Source organism: Camelus dromedarius, chromosome 14, assembly GCF_036321535.1.
Source record: "Camelus dromedarius isolate mCamDro1 chromosome 14, mCamDro1.pat, whole genome shotgun sequence".
Lineage (NCBI taxonomy): Eukaryota > Metazoa > Chordata > Mammalia > Artiodactyla > Camelidae > Camelus > Camelus dromedarius.
The window spans coordinates 37,942,099-37,962,353 of record NC_087449.1 but is presented as its reverse complement, the minus strand read 5'-3'; the positions used below and the strand labels follow the sequence as shown (position 1 = coordinate 37,962,353).

The 20,255-nt window shown below is 52.5% G+C and overlaps 1 protein-coding gene across 8 annotated transcripts in view; it reads left to right on the top strand.

Annotated features, from left to right (window-relative positions):
- The window catches only part of MAST2 (microtubule associated serine/threonine kinase 2), a 174,740-nt gene extending 154,797 nt beyond the window's left edge, over window positions 1-19,943 (top strand). For 6 of the 8 annotated variants that reach the window (XM_031465039.2, XM_031465038.2, XM_064493623.1 and 3 more), the window contains 21 exons: window positions 396-471; window positions 1,104-1,313; window positions 5,610-5,711; window positions 7,970-8,102; window positions 8,909-8,970; window positions 9,230-9,315; window positions 9,774-9,982; window positions 11,000-11,138; window positions 12,419-12,551; window positions 13,273-13,438; window positions 13,988-14,089; window positions 14,340-14,462; window positions 14,622-14,731; window positions 15,087-15,241; window positions 15,434-15,717; window positions 15,817-16,014; window positions 16,629-16,855; window positions 17,062-17,184; window positions 17,605-17,741; window positions 17,865-18,058; window positions 18,365-19,943. In XM_031465039.2, the coding sequence (XP_031320899.1) occupies window positions 396-471; window positions 1,104-1,313; window positions 5,610-5,711; window positions 7,970-8,102; window positions 8,909-8,970; window positions 9,230-9,315; window positions 9,774-9,982; window positions 11,000-11,138; window positions 12,419-12,551; window positions 13,273-13,438; window positions 13,988-14,089; window positions 14,340-14,462; window positions 14,622-14,731; window positions 15,087-15,241; window positions 15,434-15,717; window positions 15,817-16,014; window positions 16,629-16,855; window positions 17,062-17,184; window positions 17,605-17,741; window positions 17,865-18,058; window positions 18,365-19,887 (4,492 nt within the window). In that variant the 3' untranslated portion in view covers window positions 19,888-19,943. The remainder of the gene's footprint in view (window positions 1-395; window positions 472-1,103; window positions 1,314-5,609; window positions 5,712-7,969; window positions 8,103-8,908; window positions 8,971-9,229; window positions 9,316-9,773; window positions 9,983-10,999; window positions 11,139-12,418; window positions 12,552-13,272; window positions 13,439-13,987; window positions 14,090-14,339; window positions 14,463-14,621; window positions 14,732-15,086; window positions 15,242-15,433; window positions 15,718-15,816; window positions 16,015-16,628; window positions 16,856-17,061; window positions 17,185-17,604; window positions 17,742-17,864; window positions 18,059-18,364) is intronic. The other 2 variants (XM_031465043.2, XM_031465041.2) reach the window with 2 other exon arrangements.
- Window positions 19,944-20,255: the final 312 nt, after the last annotated feature.

Genomic DNA, 20,255 nt, shown 5'->3' with positions numbered 1-20,255 from the left:
TTGATTCCTGGAACGTGCTAGGGTATGCCCAACCCCACTGGCCAAAAACAAAGAAGACCAGAGAGTCCTATTCTGAGGGAGGTGATCCTGGAAGAGCCACCAGTGGCCTCAGGAATGGTCTCCTCCTTTCTAGGCCTTTTCAGGCCCTGGCAGAGGTCTTGGTGAAGGCCAGGCCTCTTACAGGAAGGTAGCCTAGCTCAAGATGGCACCATTTTGAGCAGAACAAGGTGTGGTGGCAGCTTCAGGAACAAGGAGAGCTCTGGAACTTAGCACTCCTTAAGGTGGAAGTGTGTGGCTGCTGCAGACAGCGGGCGGGCAGGGGCTCTGAGATGGGCATCTTTCTCCTCTGTGGTTCCATGGCACTAATGTAACACAATTGTTTCTTTCTTACTTAGTCCTGGACGGTCACCAGTTTCCTTTGACAGTGAAATAATAATGATGAATCATGTATACAAAGAAAGATTCCCCAAGGTAAGGGTCCATTTTAAAGGAGACTAGTAATGCCTCTGAGGTTGCTGCTTGCAGCCATCCCATGTGGGAAGCCAGGAGCTGCACAGGGCGGAGGCGGAGGTGGGGGTGGGGGCAGTGGAGAGGCAATTTAGGAGGGGAGGAGGAGGAGAAGGATACAGCACAGGGGCTTCCAGACTGCTGGAGAAGAGGGGGGCAGCAGAGGACTTTGAGTCTGGGGACTATATTTACAGATCCTCTGTTTCTCCACTCCCCAGAGAAAGGATATCTGGAGGAATTTGCCAGGCATGCTTGGCAGAGTGAAAAAGCTACACACAGGGAACAGCATAAACAGACAGAGATGTGAGGCCACGTGATGAAGGCCGGGAACAGAACCTCATTGTGCGCAGAGCAGGAGAGTGTGCCCCTTCAGCAGTGGGGAGGTGGACGAGGCTGGGAGAGAGGGGGCCTTGATTATAATGTCTTAACTTGATTGAAGGTGATCTTTCACATCTCCAGTCATCAGGTTCCCCAAATGCAGCATCAGGAAATGAGGATCACGGAGCCCATCCTTAAGCTATTACCAGGCCCTCAGGCTTAGCTCCAGCTGAGCTGGATTAGAGGGGAAGAGTCACTTGTCCTACTTTGATTCACAGGCCACCGCACAAATGGAAGAGCATCTAGCAGAGTTCATTTCCTCCAACACTCCAGACAGTGTGTTGCCCTTGGCAGATGGAACCTTGAGCTTTATCCATCATCAGGTGATTGAGATGGCCCGAGACTGCCTGGATAAATCTCGGAGTGGCCTCATTACCTCACACTACTTCTACGAGCTTCAAGAGAATTTAGAAAAACTTCTGCAAGATGTGAGTGTCTGATGGAACTCCGGTGAATCCTCCACACAGTGGTGGGGTTTGAGTCCCAAGCTAAGAGTAAGGCATTCATGGTGTTCCCAGCCTTCTTAGCCTGCTGGCCACCTCCTTGCTGGGGTGTGGGGCACACCCCATGTGTGGTGCTGGTGGATGTCGGTTTTTCCTCAGGCCCCTGCATTACTGAGAGAAGCCTGATTGGTATCAGAAGAACTCAGTGCTGTGGGTCCTTCTTTTTCTAAGTCCAGTTACTCTGTCTGAGGTGCCAACATTAGTAGTATTCATAAATATATAACTAGGAGAGTTATAACCCAAAGCCAGAAGGTAGCCCCAGTGGCTGTAGTGGGCTCTCTTCTAGTAGAAGCTTGGTGGAAGCAGAACCTTCAGACTGCTTCTCTTCAGCCAAGGGAAAGCAGGCCCAAGGATCGCACTCCGGGCTTATCTGTTTGCTGGTGAGAAGTTCCCTAGTAGGGACTGATGTGCTTGGAGACCTGATCCTCCCCAGTGTGACACATCTCCGGGCAGAGTAATCTAGGGGTGGTCAAGTGCTTCATACCACTTCGTGCTCCAGTGTTGGCTTTCCTCCCGCCTCTCCAATAAAGTGTTCATTTGCCTTCCCACTTGGATCACAGTTGCCCATATCACACCACTAGCGCAGTTTAGGGGAGAGGAGACGTGTTGTCTCCCCCAGGGCTCTGCGTGTCACTAGAGTAGTTCCCAGTCCAGACCCCTGTTGCCTCCAGACTCACGACTTCACACTGGTGTGGGACCAAGTGAGCTGAGAGCCCAGGCTACTGATCAAACAGGGCCTCAGGGTATCAGTCTAGAAATTAGGAGCAGAAAGGTTTTTTTGTTTTCTTTTGTTTTTTAATTTAGGAAACAGTTGAATCTAGCAAAGGAATAGCTAAAGGTGACAATGTTTATTGCTGTCAAATATTGGAAGATTTCTCATGTAATAGGTAGCAGCTTGTTCTCTGTCCCCTAAAAGGCGTACTAGCCCAGCGGACAAGAGTTACAATGAGAAAGGTTTTGATTTACAGATGAAAAATTACTTCCTTCCTCAAAAATGTTTTTCTCTGATTTCAAAAGTAATACTTAAATTCAAACATTGTAGAAGTATGAGTTTAAAAAGCTAAAGTCCTATGAAAATCACTGACAGCTGTTTGCCTCTGTTCAAGAATAACTTTCTTAACAGTTCAACAATGGATAGGAGTCAAGGGTTGAGGCAGGTGAAGGATCAACCAGAGTGACTTTCAGCAGTGCTTGCATTTCTCAGATTGATCTGAAATACTGAAATCAGAGCCTTCCCCAAAACCTTCAGGATTTTCCCAGAGGCATTGCCTAGGTAGGGTACTTGGCACAGCAGGAAGAGTACTGAGCATGAAGCCAGTGCATTCCTCTGTTGCCTAATTTCCTTGGCCCTGGGAATGCAGAAAAAAAGGTCAGTGCAGGTTCTGACTCAAGGAACTTGCTATTGACTCCTGAAGTTACAGACCCATCAACACGTATTAAAGTAAAAATAACAGCTATCGTTGAAGTGTGCCATGTGCCAGACCCCACACTGAGCACTCTGTATGAATGATCTCACTTCTGTTTATTACAGAAGTGTAATTGATGAGCACTAAATAGAGGTCAGTTCTGAGCACAGAGGAGGATGTGCTGACTCTGCATGGAGAGTTCAGGGAAAGTTGTCTTGACGAGTAGGAGGAGTTCACTAGACCTAGGGAGCAATGTGAGCAACCTCTCAGCGGTGCAGAGGAACTTGGTACATTCCAGGAATTGCAGGTGAATTAGTGTGTCATGACTAGAGTGAAGAATGGCTGCAGGGAAACATTGGTAGGTGAATTTGAAGAGTTAGACCTGGGGTGGGGCTCAGGACTCAAAGGCTGAGGGCCTTGTGAGGAGGTTAGATTTTATCATGAAGGCAATAGGGAATTATTGAATGGTTTTAAATTTTAAAATGGTGTAAGATTTACATTTAAAATAATAAACATCAATTATAGAGCACTTAATACGTGCTAGACACTGTGTTATCTCATTATCTAATTTAATCTTTACAACAACACTGTTAGGAAGGTATGGTTATTTTACTCTATAAATAAACAGATGATGAAACCAAACCTTAAAGGGGCTAAGTTAGTCCAAGGTAACTCATTTCTTGAGTAGCAGAGCTAGAACCCATACCCAGGTTTCTTATTCAAGAGCCTAACATACACTTTCAAACGCTTAATCAACAAACACTGACGCCTGCTATGTGAGAGGCACCTACACTAGGTGTAGTACGTGAGGGAAGAGAAAAGGAAAGACATAGCCTTACAAGGCCCTACAGTGTAGCTGTAGAGACAGACAGTTATAAAACGACGTGCTGGGACCATGTGCTGTGAGCAAATAGCCAGGAGAACGTAGACAAGGGAGCCCTTTTTTCTTGTTCTTCGTGTGTGTGTGTGTGTGTGTGTCTGTGTGTGTGTGTGGTGTGTGTTGGGGACAGGGGACTTAGACGGGCTTCACAGAGTTGATATTCGGGCTAAGTTTTAAAAGAATAAACAAGATTACACCAAGTGCCCAGCCCCTCTCCATTTGACAACCAATTTTTTTAAATGATCCTCATTTGCTACTTTTCTTTCCTTACAACCTATTCACTAATCAGTCTTCTGCCTTCTACTTTCCCCTCCCATTATTGCACTAAAACTGTTTCAGGCCAAAGTTGCCAAATCCTCTGACTTCTTTCAGTCCTCATCTTTCTTCACCTCTTATCAGAGGTTTACACAGTGAGTACCTCTCCTTGACCTGTTTTCTCCGGTTGTCATGGCACTTCTCTCCAGCCTTGCCGTCTTGCTGACCCTTCACAAATTCCTTTTCGTAAATGCTGGTGTTCCCCAGGGCACCCTCCTGAGCATCTGTGCCCCTTTTTCTCTTTTCTTCATGGTCTCTGATCAGCCTCATGAGGTCCCGTGTCTTCAGTTGTCATCCATCCACTAAGGGTCCTGCCTGTGGCTGCTTCCCCTCCACCTCCTGCCCTGTTCTCCTGAGTTCAGTGCCCCCAGCTGTTTACTGGACTCCTTCTCCACTTCCCACCTTGGTTAGTATTCCTTGTTGCAAGTAGTAAAGAGCCAACTCAGAGCAGTTTAAGCAGGAAAGTGAAACTAATTATAAAAATTGAAAAGATGGGTCTTAGAGAATTGAAGACAGAAATGCAACCAGGCTTTAAGAAGGGACCAGAGCTAGAAAGCCCAGGAAGGCCCAGGAAGCCTTCGCCTGCCTTCTCTGATCGGTGTTTTCCTCTGTGCTTCTTTTGTCTCTTTGGTAGACCATCCTTTTCACCCAAGGATGGCTTATACAGTCCTGTCACATTGATATTAACAGTTGTCTTTCAATCCATTTTTAAGTTCCTAGGAAAATAATCCACTCTGGTCAGCTATTGGAGGTGGGGGGGTAAGTTCAGCCACACAATACAAATGTGGCTCCAGAAGTCAAGAGCAGTTTCTATAAAAAAGAGAAAGACTCTTGGGCTGAGCAGATACCTGAGAAAGTATCTAGCATAGGTACCTCAAACTCTGTGAGTCCAAAATGGAACTTATCTTTTTCACCTACCTGCTTTTTCTTTAAAACCAAAGGGAATATGTTCTCTGCCTATCCTCACCTCAACTGCTTATCTTCTTAATTTCCTATTTCATTTATGGCTTAAATGAAATTTCCCTAAAATTGTAGTTGCACTTATCCTTCTCCTCCTGCCTCTTTCACCCCTCAGGGCTACCCTGAAATGGCCCCGTCTGTTCACTTCTCTCCATTCTTACTGCCTTGATTTATGCCTTTCCCATCTGCACTGTTGCAGTAGCTTGTTCGTGGGTTTTCCTGCTTTTAGGCTTGCCCTCTCTAGTGCTCCATCCACACTGCAGCTGGAGTGATCTTTCCGAATCCCTTCTGGTCGCATCAGTCTCCTTGCTTTGAGGTCTTTCTGTCCCTTGCAGTCTGTTTGTGGTGGAAAGTGACGTCCATGAAGGCTCCACTGAGAGCCACGCATTGAGCTGGGGCCCGGAGGGTAAGTGTGGCCTGCTGGATGGAGGAGCAGGTGAAGCTGTGCCTCCGTGTGACGTCCCGTGGTGTCAGGTAGTGTTCTAAAGTGGAGCAGCCTCCTCCCTCGCACAGCCACTGGCCCTCTCCAAAGTCTTCGCTTTGTAGAGCTCTCTGTGCTTCCAGTGTCTGTCCTTAGAGTCAGCTCTGCCCAGCTCGGTCCTGCTTCTCTCAGCCACACTGGGCCGTGGATGGCTTAAGCAGCCTTTGTCTTCTCTACAGGCTCACGAGCGCTCAGAGAGTTCAGAAGTGGCTTTTGTGATGCAGCTGGTGAAAAAGCTGATGATTGTCATTGCCCGCCCAGCACGCCTCCTGGAGTGCCTGGTGAGTGGGCTCTGCGAAGATTGGTGGGGGTGCTGAAGGCCAGGGAGCGGGGGGATGGGGGGTTCTGGAGGAAGTACTCTGCCACAGCCAAACGGCCATTTCTGCTGCTGAAGTCCTTATTTAAATATGACACGCAACACCAGGAGACCAAGGAGGCCCTGGGAGGAAAAGTGGGTGCCCCTGAGGCGGGTGTCAGGGACCAGAATTAGTCTGCCCACGCCGCACTGGGCAGGCCCCAGGCCAGTGAGGGCCCTGCGTGTTAGGAGCACAGGCCGGTTTCATTCGCACAGGTTGAGTCCTCTCTTCAGTTGATCATTCAGCGACACTGTACTGAGTACCTACTTCATGCTGGACACTGGAGACCCAGATGTGAACAAAGCAGGGGCCCGATGCCACCTCTGTAGCAGAGTTAGGTTTTTGTCTTTTAGTGCTGTAGGTGTAAGGCATGGAAATGTGTAAATAATAATTACAATATTGCAAGAAGTGTTGCAGCTGAGGAAAGTACAAGGTGCAACAGGGACGTGGTGAAGGAGGTGCTCTAGTCTCCTCAGGGCGGACGTTCCGTGCCCTGGGGAACGTGAAGCTGATTCAGTGATTTGAAGGATGACTATGAGTTTGCCAGGGGAGGGCCATGAGAAACGGCGTTTGATAGAGTACTGGGGCTGTTTGAGGAGTTAGGAGGGATAAACCCCGGGTGTAGGGGTAGGCCATGCGAGATCGTGGGGAGTGCTGGGCCCTTGTCTCAGGAGTTTGCATGTATCTTTGGCCACTTGTAGCCGACAGAAAGTTTAGGTGAGAATGTGGCATGGTCAGATTTACCTTTTTTAAACTAACTTTATTAAGGTATAATTTACATATAATAAAATATACCCCTTTTGAGTATACAGTTCCATGAGTTTTAACAAATAGACACCTGTATAATCACCACACAGTGGAGATGGAAAACGTTTTCTTACCTCAAAAAGTTCCCTTGAGTGCCTTTTCAGTCAGTCCCTTTCCCCTTCCCACCTTGCCTCCCACTCCCGGGCAACCACGTATCTGCTCTTTCACAATGGATAAGTTTGCCTTTTGTACAGTTTCATATAAATTAAATCACATAGTATGTTCTGACTTCTTTCACTCAGCATAATTTTCTTGAGGTTCATGTAATTCATGTTATTATTATGTTATTGCATGTGTCTAATTTGTTCCTGTTTCTTTCTGAGTAGTAAATACTCCATCAGATTTAGTCCTAAAGAAGATACTCTGGCTGCAGCCTGCATAGTGAATTGGAAAAGAAGGCAGGGTGAGCCAGGAAATCAGTGCAGAGGCGCTTAACATGACCCCCGTGAGAGAGACGAGCGCCCCAAGCTAGGACAGTGATGGGAGAGCAGAGAAGAGGAGGTGGGTAGCGGGGCTATGAGGTAGACATTCTGACTAGGCAGAGACTGAGAGACAAGAAGAAGAAGGTAAAAGGACTTCCAGTCTGGCTTAGATTTTATCCAAATAGACATTGGTAGAGTTCTCCAAAACAGTGAGACCAGAGGTGAAGAACGCAGAGGAGGCTGGGGTTGTGCTGAGCAGGGTCCTCTCCCACAAGACGTGAAGTCTGTTGTTCAGTAGGGGCTTGGAGTCAGGCCTGGGTTTGAGTGCTCGTTTTCCTTCCTACCTCTGTGGCCATGGACAGGTCCATGCATCTGTGAGCCTTGATTTCCTCACCAGGGTCACAGGTATTATCAGGGTTCAGCCCAGAGTGTGTCACTTAGTAGACACTCAGTAAGTGGGTCCCTCATTATTACCTGCTCCAGCGGACAAGGACTTCTGTGCTGTGTTCACATGGCTCTCCAGCCCCAGCACACAGCAGATATCTGAAGGCGTGTGTGTACCGCCAGGGCTGTGAAACGTGATTGAGGTTGCGCCAGGACTGCCCTTCTGTGCTGGGTGCGGGGACATACCTGACGGTACCATGTCTGTCTGGCGGAAGGTTTTGGACCAGGTGAATAGGCTGAGCTCTCTTGAAACCAAAAGCTCTGGCTCTTATTGCTATAAAGACAGCAGATGCTTGGGATGTCCAGTCTGGAAGTGACCTGTGAGGCAGCTTTGTCCCCATTCTCCTGATCCCTGTATCATGATGTTTCTTAGGATTCAGGGGTAGGGGTGTCCATCACAAAGAGGAAGTTGTCTTGTTCATCGCACTCTGGGTATATGCTGTAAAACCAGAGAGGCCAGCAGCCTTTGCTTATAGCTCTCACCACTGACTACCTCTCTCCCTGGTACAGGAGTTTGACCCTGAAGAGTTCTACCACCTGTTAGAAGCAGCTGAGGGCCACGCCAAAGAGGGACAAGGGATTAAATGTGACATTCCCCGCTACATCGTTAGCCAGCTGGGCCTCACACGGGATCCACTAGAGGGTGAGCATGCGGCCTGGTGCTGCAAAGAGGCCCCACAGCCTACAAGCCCTAACAGCAGGGACGCCACTTGGAGAAGAGGCTTAGTTGGGCATGGATACAACACAGCATCGGGAGCCTGTGGGTTATGGTGGAACTCTGTGTTCTCTGTCACAAAACCGCCGCTCCTTAGATAACCCAAACTGGATTGCCTTGGGCCCAGTTCGGTTGGATTTAGAGCCTAAGGTCAAAAGAGATCAACACAAAGGACCACAATCGCATTTTCAAAAATGGTCCCCTCCTCTGCATGCTTGCTTCTCCTGCTGCCGCCTTACAAGTCTTCCTGTGTCTTTGGGGTGGTCCCTGTTCAGGGCTTTAGAAGATCTCTCCATTCTTTGGGGCTTCACACTGAGCCCCTCATGAGTGGTGGGCTTCCAAGTCCCTAGTCTCTAGCGTCCCACTCCTGCCTTTCCTGCTTCCTGACGCCATCTGGCAAAGCAGTGTCTTGGCCTGCAGGGTGGGGACCAATAGCCCAGCTTTAGGCCCTATTTTCCATTGTCCCAAGTTTGAGAGAAGCTTTATAGAATTTGCCAGACCTTCTGAATGGCACTGGACTTCTAGAAATAGAAGTGGCAATATTACTTGGCAAATAAGCCCAAAAGCTGTGCCTGCACCAAGGCTAGAGCTGCAGGACTGGGTTTGCCTCCCAGACTGATGCGGAAAGCATTAATGCCTACCTTACACACACCTGTCATGTGATACGAGTGGACTGCTGAGATGTCTGACATTGCCATGCTCGCTTTTCTCTTGTGTCCTTGCTTTGTTTCTAGAAATGGCCCAGTTAAGCAGCTATGACAGTCCTGACACACCGGAGACAGATGATTCAGTTGAGGTAAGATCCTGAGCTCCTGCCCAAGTCCTGGGCCTGGGCCCTATGAGGCAGAGGGCTGTGAGGCCTGTGTGTGTCTGAAGGAGGGATGGGGGAGTGGGTGGCTGCATACACTGTCTGAGAACTCATTCAGCTGCTGGGGAAGAATGAGCAGGAGGCTGCGGCAGGGCGAAGAGCTGAGCGGATGCTGGGGTCATATCTTCCCTAAGCACATGGGCTCTGAGAAGCATTCCTGCCTCCTGCCTTTTCCCGTGTCTCCTAGGGCCGTGGGGCTTCTCTGACATCTAAGAAGACACCCTCTGAAGAGGACTTCGAAACCATTAAGCTCATCAGCAATGGCGCTTATGGGTAAAGGCAGGGTCCAGGGTGTGGCCAAGACTAGAGCCAAGTCAGCCTTTGGGCTCTTCCTTCTAGAAATGTCTGATGCCCGATCCTCCAGGCTGCAGATGCCTCAGGGTGGACCCTCTCCCTCCCCAAAGCCTCCTAGAGAGGCAAGAGTTGAGTTCCCTCTGACATGTGAGCACAGCTCTTTCCCAGACAGGGTCCCTCTCCTCTTGGTGGCACTCCTCCTCTCTCTAAGCTCTGAGGAAGGGCTGAGCTGTGTCCTCAGGACTTGTATATCAGAAAATTGAAGAGCTCTCTGGGCAGGGGGCTCAGATCCCTCTCGTTGACAAGTACCCCCTGCTCCTTTGTTCTGTGCGTTTATAAGGTGTGAGAAGAGGCAGTTTGACCATCCAGGCTCAGGATGGTAGAGACCACTCAGGCACTGAGGGCCGTGGTGGGGCGGGATGGGCTGTGTTTTCCAGGGCTGTATTCCTGGTGCGGCACAAGTCCACCCGGCAGCGCTTTGCCATGAAAAAGATCAACAAGCAGAACCTGATCCTGCGGAACCAGATCCAGCAGGCCTTCGTGGAGCGAGACATACTGACTTTTGCTGAGAACCCCTTTGTGGTCAGCATGTTCTGCTCCTTTGAGACCAAGCGCCACCTGTGCATGGTGATGGAGTATGTCGAAGGTACCAGGGGAAACGTGGCCTACCATGGAGGCCAAGGCCCAGTCTGAGCAGAGGCCTACAGCTTTGTATAGGGGTGAAGTTTCAGGGCCCAGCTTCCCAATCTGTCTTTGTCATTGGTTTCTGCCTTAGGATCTCAGAGACCACTTGGCTGCAGTGGGCACAGGCCTCCCTGCCCCTCCTATGATAAGGCTTCTGGAGCAGGAGCTGCCATGAGGCTGCCCCTGTCAGGTGCAATGAGAGAGGCACTCTGGGACAGGGTGCATCAGTCCCACAGCTGTAATTCCTGTACCCCAAAGCCTGCATAGCTTCCACTGCTGGTGCCAGGCAGAAACAAAGGAGGTGGCAGAGCCACCAAAGCCAAGGGATGGATGCTGAGAGGATTGCATTTAGGCCCTCAGAAGAAAGAAAAGCCATTGCCCTGGCTGATGGCTTTTGAAGGAGACAGCCCTTAGGACCACACAAGATGCTCTGGGGATGGAGTAGAAGAGTATCATTGGACACAGCTCTGGAGAGGGCAGCAGCTTTGCCAGTGTCCTTCCCTGTCCCCTTCTCAGCGCTGTGTACAGCTTCCAGGGATATTTTGCCTAAGTCTTGAAGTTGAAGCTGAACAAAACTCCCCTTTAAATTCTTTGGGTACCTGTGGGGAGTATACAATGTTACTTTACTGAAAAACTGAAGAAGAGCCAACAGGAAGGAAATAAATGAACAAATTCTGAAGTCTCAGCCAGATGTGTTTACAATAAGCAGGCTTCCCATCCTAAAATAACAGTCCTATCCCTGTAAGTCAGCTTACAGGCATGGAGGCCTGGGTTCCCTCCCTCTCTGAGAGCCACTGATAGGCCCCCTCCCCTCCTACTTCCCTCCACTCTGTGTGTCCCACCCACAGCAGCAGCAAAGGGGCTTGGATCACAGTCTGTAGAACCAGGGTATCCTGGGAGGCTGTCTCCCCTGGGCCCCTTAGAGCATCTACAGCAGGGCTCTGGGTCCTTCCTTCATGGTGGCCTGGGCTTGTTGCAGGAGGGGACTGTGCCACTCTGCTGAAGAACATCGGGGCCCTGCCTGTGGACATGGTGCGCCTGTACTTTGCAGAAACCGTGCTCGCCCTGGAGTACTTACACAACTATGGCATCGTGCACCGTGACCTCAAGCCTGACAAGTAGGCCTACTCTCTGGTCCCTTGTCCAAGGTCTCCCTCCTAGGTCTCTAGATGAATGGAGCCAGACACAGCATGTTTGAATCTATCCCAGAATGGCTGCTAGGAAACAGTGCTCATGTGGGTGTCCATCTAGGCTTGGTCCTCTAGCCCCTGACCACCCCAAATGCGAAGAACGTTGCCAGCAAGGTCTGGCAGGGGCATCGTAAGGCTTGCACCGGAACACAGTCAGAATGGAGACAAGAGGGATAGTCTCAGGAAGTGGAAAGGAAACGATAAGGTTGGGCTGGGGAAGCAGGAATCTGGGATAACTTCCAGATTTCCAGCTTGGGGCTGGTGGTGATAAGCCTCTGAAATGGAACGCGGCTTTGGTATTAGACAGACCTGAGTTCTGAGGACCACTCGTTAACTCTGTGAGCTCGGGTCTGTTAAGTAAACCTCTCCGAGCCTGTGTTCCTCCTCTTGGCGATAATACCTACCTTTGTTGTGTTAGTTACTCTGTAAGACCTTTCATGAGCCAGAGTATTTTTATAAATAATCAGTAAGGCACTTCTCACAGAGCTCAGTAGGTAACAGAAATCACTGCTTTTCACTGAGAAGAGGACCAGTTAGGAGGCATGACCCTGTTCTGGACAGATTGAGTTCATGGGGCCTGTAAGACATCTGGCAGTTAGTAGGCGTGGAGCTCCTAAAAGACGTCAGAGCCAGAGATACTGGTTTGGGAATCACAGAATAAAGGCAGGGTGAAACCTTCAGCACAAAAATGAAGTGGCTGAGGCAGAGTATGTGAAAAGGAGGAGACCTTCTCCATGAGAACTCATTTCTAGTTTCTCCCAGCCAAGCCTCCCAAGACCAGCCATGAACATGGAATAAGATTGCTGTGCCCTTTCCCCTCTCCCTGAGTTGGGGTGTTGTGAGCCACCCGGGTGAGGAGAGGGGACTGGGAGTGGCTGGAGCCTTGGGATGAGGCTGATTGCTCTGTGGAAGAAAGTCTGTCCTCAGCCAGCTGACACCTGCCCCCCCATGCAGAACACAGTTGAGGGCAATAAACAAACATGAATGGGGGGTGGGCAAAAGGCAGGTTAGTTGCTTGTGCAGAATGCAGTACTCACACAGCCAGAGCTATTATTCCTTCATAGCTGCCTTTCTCCCTAATGAAGCTACCCAGTCTCTGTCCCACCCTGTAGATAGATGCCTGAGTGGAAAAATTGGGCATATACTAAAATCAGCACATTTGGAAAACCAGGAAATAACTCCATACTTTTGTTTCTCTGTTTTTCCAGCCTGCTGATTACATCCATGGGGCACATCAAGCTCACTGACTTTGGCCTTTCTAAAATTGGCCTCATGAGTCTGACTACAAACTTATATGAGGGCCACATTGAAAAGGATGCTCGGGAGTTCCTGGACAAGCAGGTAAGAAGGATGGTTGAGACCTTGGGGGTTGAATTCCAGGCCTCAGAATAAGGACTAGGGGCCACATGCTTACCTTGCAGCTAGATGTTAAGACTGGGAGTGCCTGTCTTTTCCACCTTTTGGTTCCAGGCAAAAGAGACACTGAGATAGGCAGCACATTTGCAAAGTAGGGTGGACCATGAGAATCACATGACCATAAAATCCAAAATCATCTGCCTCCTCAGGGTTTGGAGAAAATAGGTCATATAACTGTCGGCTCTCCCAGTGCCTCCTGTCTTTGGAACACAGCCCCAAGTTTCCACTGGACTGCGGCCCAGCTTCCTGAGAGTAGCCTCTGGACATTCCCCGATTTGCCGTTTCAGATTGTGACAGTTCACAAGTCCTTGCGGTAGTCATGTGACTGTAGGGCTTGTTCTTAAGGAGGCTGGAGGCCGGAGGCCAATAATGGGGACCAGATGCCAGGAGGCATTGAAGGCTCAGAGAGTGGTGGCTCCAGGCTAGAATTAGATGTCTCGGTTAATTAGGAAGTACTTGAAGTCACCCCACCAACAGTTCCAACTCTGGTACCCTGGGGCTCCTGTTGCTCCTGCTCTTTAACCAGAGTGAGCTGAGTCTTCACTCAGAGACTTTTCTACTTCCAAAGTGGGAACAGCCCTACCCCTCCCTCCGCCTTGCCAGTGCGCTGCCTCAGGATACTGAGCCAGCCCACATCTCTGCCCAGGTATGCGGGACCCCGGAGTACATCGCGCCTGAGGTGATCCTGCGTCAGGGCTATGGGAAGCCGGTTGACTGGTGGGCCATGGGCATAATCCTGTATGAGTTCCTCGTGGGTTGCGTCCCTTTCTTTGGAGACACTCCGGAGGAGCTCTTTGGGCAAGTGATCAGTGGTAAGTACCATCCCTCTGGCCCACTGGAGAGACAGAATCTGGATCCACATATATAATTTGCTCATGCACCCATGAGGCTTATGAGCTCTTCTTCTGAATTCGTGTGTGTGTGTTTGATTTGCTCGCCTCTTAGATGTGTGCACATGTAGTGCTTGTTCGATCTGTGTTCATGGTCCCGCATGTGTGCATGGGGGGACCTGTGGTGTTTATGTGCATCCCCTGTGTATGTGTGAGTGTGCGTGTGTCTGGAGTATAATGGCAGGTTGAGCTGGATATCAGAGTAGGGGAGGTCACTGCTTTGCAGCACCCAGCCTGGATCAAAGAGCAAGCCATGGTCTAGGGTGTATGAGGTCCCCCTAAAAGGACAGGAAACTATACCACTTAACGGAGTGGGTCCCAGGCAAGGCTTTCATGGGCTCTGGGCTGGGCCCATTATGCTTCCCCACTCTTACATCGTAGGACCCTCTTCTCCATCTTCCCACTCTGCCCACAACTTCTGAGACCCTTCCTTCACCTACTCCTTTCCTTGTTGCCCCAATGACTCTTCAGATGAGATTGTATGGCCCGAGGGGGATGATGCCCTGCCTCCGGACGCTCAGGACCTCACGTCTAAACTGCTCCACCAGAACCCTCTGGAGAGACTGGGTACAGGTAGGACAGGCCCCACTCACCTTTCTCACCACTTAGAAGAGGGAGGAGGAGGGCTGAGTCCATATAACCTCCCGGTGTGACAGTGCCTCTGGATCCTGAAACTCGGCCCTGCTCCCTGGGCAGAAGAGGAAGATACTGGAGCTGAGGCCCCCAGGCCCAGCCCTCGAGGCCTAGTTTCTCACTGGGCGTGCTGGCCTGGACTCCTTGTAGCTCATCCCACCCCCCTTTCCCACACCGTCCCTGTCCACAGGCAGTGCCTGTGAGGTGAAGCAGCACCCATTCTTTACTGGTCTGGACTGGACAGGACTTCTTCGCCAGAAGGCCGAATTTATTCCTCAGCTGGAGTCGGAGGATGATACCAGCTACTTTGACAGTAAGGCCAGTGGTGGGACGGGGAGGAGCCCATAAATACCTGTGCACCCCGCACTTGGTATCGGGAACAACTTCTCCAGGCCCTTCTGAGGTCTGGTAGGGGCAAAGGAGGCCACCATCAGGGCCTCTGAAAAGGGACTGTCCTGTATGTCTGACCCAGCCCGCTCAGAGCGATACCACCATGTGGACTCGGAGGACGAGGAGGAAGTGAGTGAGGATGGCTGCCTTGAGATCCGCCAGTTTTCTTCCTGCTCCCCAAGGTTCAGCAAGGTGAGACTGAGGCAGGCCCCGCTGGAGAATTGGGAGAAGAGGAACTGTTGAGGGATGTGCTGGGGGCACGCCTGCGGAGGAAGTGATGGGGCTGCTTCTAGGGAAGGAGGAGAAAAGGGCTGGGCCTGCGTATGACAGATGCTTCTAGAATCACTCAGGGCCCTGACATACGAGTTGCCAGGGCAGAGGCCAGGTCAGACCCATGGAATAGCTGTTTCCTGGAATATTCAACTGGTACGTATGGGGGAGAAAAGAGGAAAGCCAGCTCATATGTGTGGGTTTCGGGTGCCGAGGATCCTTTTCGCTCCCGGGTGGTGTGGTCATTGGCGTCCTGGCAGGTCTTCTGTGCCGGCAGGTGTACAGCAGCATGGAGCGGCTCTCCCTGCTCGAGGAGCGCCGGACGCAGCCCCCCACCAAGCGCAGCCTGAGCGAGGAGAAGGAGGACCGCTCGGATGGCCTGGCAGGGCTGAGGGGCCGAGACCGAGGCTGGGTGATTGGTTCCCCGGAGATGTGAGCACCCAGAGCTCGGCCAGGGTGGGCAGCACAGACAGGCGGGAGGAAGGTGGTGGGGAGAGGCCGGCTCCTGGAGAGATGTCTGAGGGGAAAGGTTCTGGGACGGAGAACTCTGTGAGCCCCTGAGGAAGCCTGGGCTGGAGGAGGGAGGCTGCCGGGCCAGCTCACCCCTGGGCTTGTGCCTCACAGCTTACGGAAGCGGCTGTCGGTGTCAGAGTCGTCCCACACGGAGAGTGACTCGAGCCCTCCACTGACTGTGCGACGCCACTGCTCAGGCCTCCTGGATGCACCTCGCTTCCCTGAGGGCACCGAGGAGGCCAGCGGCACCCCCAGGAGGCAGCAGCAGGAGGGCGCATGGCTTCTGACACCCCCGTCTGGAGAAAGGGGACCCGCGCCTGCCCCTGAACAGCTGGTGGAGCGGCGGCTGAAGCTGGATGCAGAGCCTTTTGGCCAGAGCGGTGCTTCCAGCCCAGGTGTGAACCAGCAGGTGCCCAGAGGGCCTAGGCTGGAGGACACAGCGGGGAGGGGAGGCTCAGCTGCACTGCAGGTCTCACTGCTCACTTGGCCCACAGCTGTGGAGACTCAAGGAGGCCGTGGGACCCCACAGCTGGCTGAGGGAGCCACAGCCAAGGCCATCAGTGACCTGGCGGTACGCAGGGCCCGCCACCGGCTGCTCTCTGGGGACTCTATAGAAAAGCGCACCGCTCGCCCCGTCAACAAAGTGATCAAGTCCGCCTCGGCCACAGCCCTGTCCCTCCTCATTCCTGTGGGTGAGGCCCCCCGGGGAACTAAGATAAAACCCACAGGAACAGCCTTGAAATCTCTGTGGGCCTGTGGCAGGGGGCTACACGTGCAGGTGTGTCTGTGTGTTGTGTGTTGAGCAGGTGTCCGGGAGACAGTGTGTCACTGCGGCCCTGTAAGAGACTAGAAGTCTCTAATGGCATGCACTGGGGTCTGAGGTTGTGGGTGCGTGCACCGGAAGGCAGACAGCACTGTGTAACGAGTGTAGGCTCAGAGGCAGAGGGCTATATTCAGATCCTGTCTCCATCACTAAAGGGCCTTTGACCTTGAGGAAGTTGCATAACCCCTCTGAAACTCAAGTTCCTCACCAGAAAATGTGCATATTAATAATGGTAGCTCATAGGATAATTGTGACATTTAAACACATATGAAGAGCTTATGTGGTCCCTGATACATAGACGTAAACACACAGTAAACGCTGCCATCCCCTCACCTCCTGGGGCCTGTGCGGGTCTGGGCACATGAGAGGGCTTTGCTGCTCAGAGGCCATTGGGAAGGCTCTGTGACTAGAGCTGTGTGGGGTCAACAGCCGAGACTGGGGCTGGGCTGGAGCACCACTAAGACCTGGCTTCTCCTTCTCCAGAGCACCACACCTGCTCTCCACTGGCCAGCCCCATGTCCCCACATTCCCAGTCGTCCAACCCGTCATCCAGGGACTCTTCTCCAAGCAGAGACTTCTTGCCAGCCCTCAGCAGCTCAAGGCCCCCCATCATCATCCACCGAGCTGGCAAGAAGTATGGCTTCACCCTGAGGGCCATCCGTGTCTACATGGGTGACTCAGACGTCTACACTGTGCACCACATGGTGTGGGTATGTCTGGCCATCTAGACCTATTGTCTCCCAGCTTCATTACTCCTCTTCCTTCCCATTACTCGGGCCTGTCTGTCCCTGCCCACATTACCCTCAGGGGGCAAAGAGTGGGAGATGGGGGGTGGGGTCACAGCTTGATGAGCAGAACTAGGCCCAACACTTCATGCTCAGGCTCCAAGCTGAGGACTGTTGTTTCCCTGGGACAGCACGTGGAGGACGGAGGTCCAGCCAGTGATGCAGGGCTTCGTCAGGGGGACCTCATCACCCACGTCAATGGGGAGCCTGTGCACGGGCTGGTGCACACAGAGGTGGTGGAGCTAATCCTGAAGGTCAGTGCTGGGTGTGCCACCTGTCCCTGAATGACCCCAGCCTTGCTGGGTCTGTGACTGGCCATGGGGCAGTGGGTGAGTTGGATGCACTCACACGGCACATACACACACAACTTGGGTGTGGCCATAGCATAGGGTTTTCACTGGAAGGCAGCACCCTCACTGACCGAGGCCCAGGGATCTCCCTGAGCTGTGGGCAGGACTGGAGGCATGTGAGTCTCTTCTCTGATGTCTGTAGCCCAAACCACTTGGGCTCCAGCTGGAGCCATTTCCTAATCTGAGGAGGGAAAACAGGTCTGTGGTTCAGATATGGTGAGGCAGGGGTAAAAGCTAGAGCTATAGGGTAGCCATGCCCAGAGAGAGGGGCAGGGGCAAGAATATGGCAGCTGCCTTATCCTGGGCTCATGTTCTTTTCCCCAGAGTGGAAACAAGGTGTCTATTTCAACAACTCCCCTGGAGAACACATCCATTAAAGTGGGGCCAGCTCGGAAGGGCAGCTACAAGGCTAAGATGGCCCGAAGGAGCAAGCGGAGCCGGGGCAAGGATGGGCAAGAAAGGTGAGCCAGATTCAGCTCTGAGCCACCTAGGTGCTAGTGTGTGCTGAGGACCATGGCCCTGGGCCCAGTGTGTCCTGTGCCCTGGGCACCAACTCAGACAGCCTTTGATTCTCATCTCTGCAGCAGAAAAAGGAGCTCCCTATTCCGGAAGATCACCAAGCAGGCCTCCCTGCTCCACACCAGCCGCAGCCTTTCTTCCCTTAACCGTTCTTTGTCATCAGGGGAGAGTGGGCCAGGCTCTCCCACACACAGCCACAGCCTTTCCCCCCGATCTCCCACTCAGGGCTACCGGGTGACCCCTGATGCTGTGCATTCAGGTACGAAGGGCTCCCTGCAGGTCACAGAGATAACCCCTGGGAGACAGGAAAGTCCTGGGCCCTTGTACTTCCCACTGGTCCCACGTTGAAGCTCCCATCCAACCACCCCCGAAAGTCCAGCAGTCTTGGGGAGGAGGTGACAGGGGCGGAGGGTGACTTCATTTCTGTAGCCTGGGCTCTGGTTCACTGATAGGGTGACCTTGATGATCCTGGGACATTCCAGGGCTAAGCCCTGTCTTGTACCTCAGTTACTTCTAAGAGCTAACTGCTCTGCCTCTGTCTGTGTGTCTGTCTGTCTGTGCATAGTGGGGGGGAATTCATCACAGAGCAGCTCCCCCAGCTCCAGCGTGCCCAGTTCTCCAGCCGGCTCCGGGCACGCACGGCCCAGCTCCCTGCACGGTCTGGCACCCAAGCTCCAGCGCCAGTACCGCTCTCCACGGCGCAAGTCAGCGGGCAGTATCCCGCTGTCACCCCTGGCCCACACCCCTTCTCCACCACCAGCAGCCTCACCCCAGCGTTCCCCATCACCCCTGTCTGGCCATGGAGCCCAGGCCTTCCCCACCAAGCTTCACTTGTCGCCTCCCTTAGGCCGGCAACTCTCCCGACCCAAGAGCGCGGAGCCACCCCGCTCACCACTACTTAAGAGGGTACAGTCAGCTGAGAAACTAGCAGCTGCACTTGCTGCTTCTGAGAAGAAGCTTGCCACTTCTCGGAAACATAGCCTTGACCTGCCCCACCCTGAGCTAAAGAAGGAACTGCCACCCAGGGAAGTCAGCCCTCTGGAGGTAGTTGGGACCAGGAGTGTGCTGTCTGGGAAGGGGGCGCTGCCGGGGAAGGGAGTGCTGCAGCCTGCTGCCTCGTGGGCCCTAGGCACCCTCCGCCAAGACCGGGCTGAACGGCGAGAGTCACTGCAGAAACAAGAAGCCATCCGAGAGGTCGACTCTTCTGAGGATGACACTGATGAGGGGCCTGAGAACAGTCAAGGTGTACAGGAGCCAAGCTTGGTACCTAACCCAGAAGTGGGCCAGGATCCACCCCTCAGAGGAGCCAGAGAGGGTGAGGAAGAGGATGCCTTCTTGCCCAGGGACCGCAGGAGCCAGGGCCCAGGGGACCCAGGCCTATTGACAGGGGTCACACTGGGATCTTCCAAAATGGAAGGCCCTAGTGTCCCCCAGAAGAGGCTTGGGATCCTACAGGCCTTTGAAGAGGCTGCTAGCCCCTCGTCATCAGCCCCCAGCCTGGGTAGGGCTGGACCCACAGACCCCATCCCCGCTGAAGGCTGCTGGAAGGCCCAGCACCTCCACACCCAGGCACTAACAGCACTTTGTCCGAGCTCTTCAGGACTCATCCCCACCAGTTGCTCCGCTGCCTCTACTTCTGGAGAGCTGGGCCCATGGTCCTGGAAATTCCTTATCAAGGGCCCTGAGAGGGCATCCCCAAGCAGAAGAGCAACAGCAGAAGGTGGGCTGGCCAGCTCCCAGGATTTGGAAGCCACAACTTCAGTCCACCCTACAAACCTGTCTCCCAGACAGGAGGGGAAGTCATGGCCACCCAGTGCCCCTGGACTGGCCCATCCACTTTGTGAGGTTCCCAGCCAAAGCTGGCTATGGGAGCCTCAGTGTGCACAAAGAGAGAAAGAGGAGCCAGCCCTGGGCATCACCAAAGTGCCTGATGCCTCAGGTGACAGGAGGCAGGACGTTCCATGCAAAAGCTGCCCCCTCACCCAGGAGTCTGGGCCCAGCCTACTCCAGAAGGGCCGAGACCCAGGGGGCCCTCAGAAGCATCAGGACTTGGCATTGGCACCCGATGAGTTTTTAAAGCAAACATAGCAGTTGTTTGCCATTTCTTGCACTCAGACCTGTGTAATACACGCTCTTGGAAACCATCTTTAATGTGTCTTGCTTGCGTCTTTCCTTCAGTCAATACAAATGTAACTCAAGGTCCCGTGTTGCTGCTGAGGATAAGACAGTTTCCACTGTCACGGGAAAGGTACCTAAGCCAGCCAGGCTTCTCAGAGACTGTGACATCTGAGCTTGGACCTGGATACGTAGTAGTTTGCTAGGTTCCAGGAGTGGGGATTAGTGTGAGAAGGGCATGCCCAGGCAAAGAGTACAGCACTTACCACATACCTGATTTATTCACAGAGCCGAAAATGATTCAAAGTGGAAATGGGTCCAGTGAGTTAGACGAGGGCCAT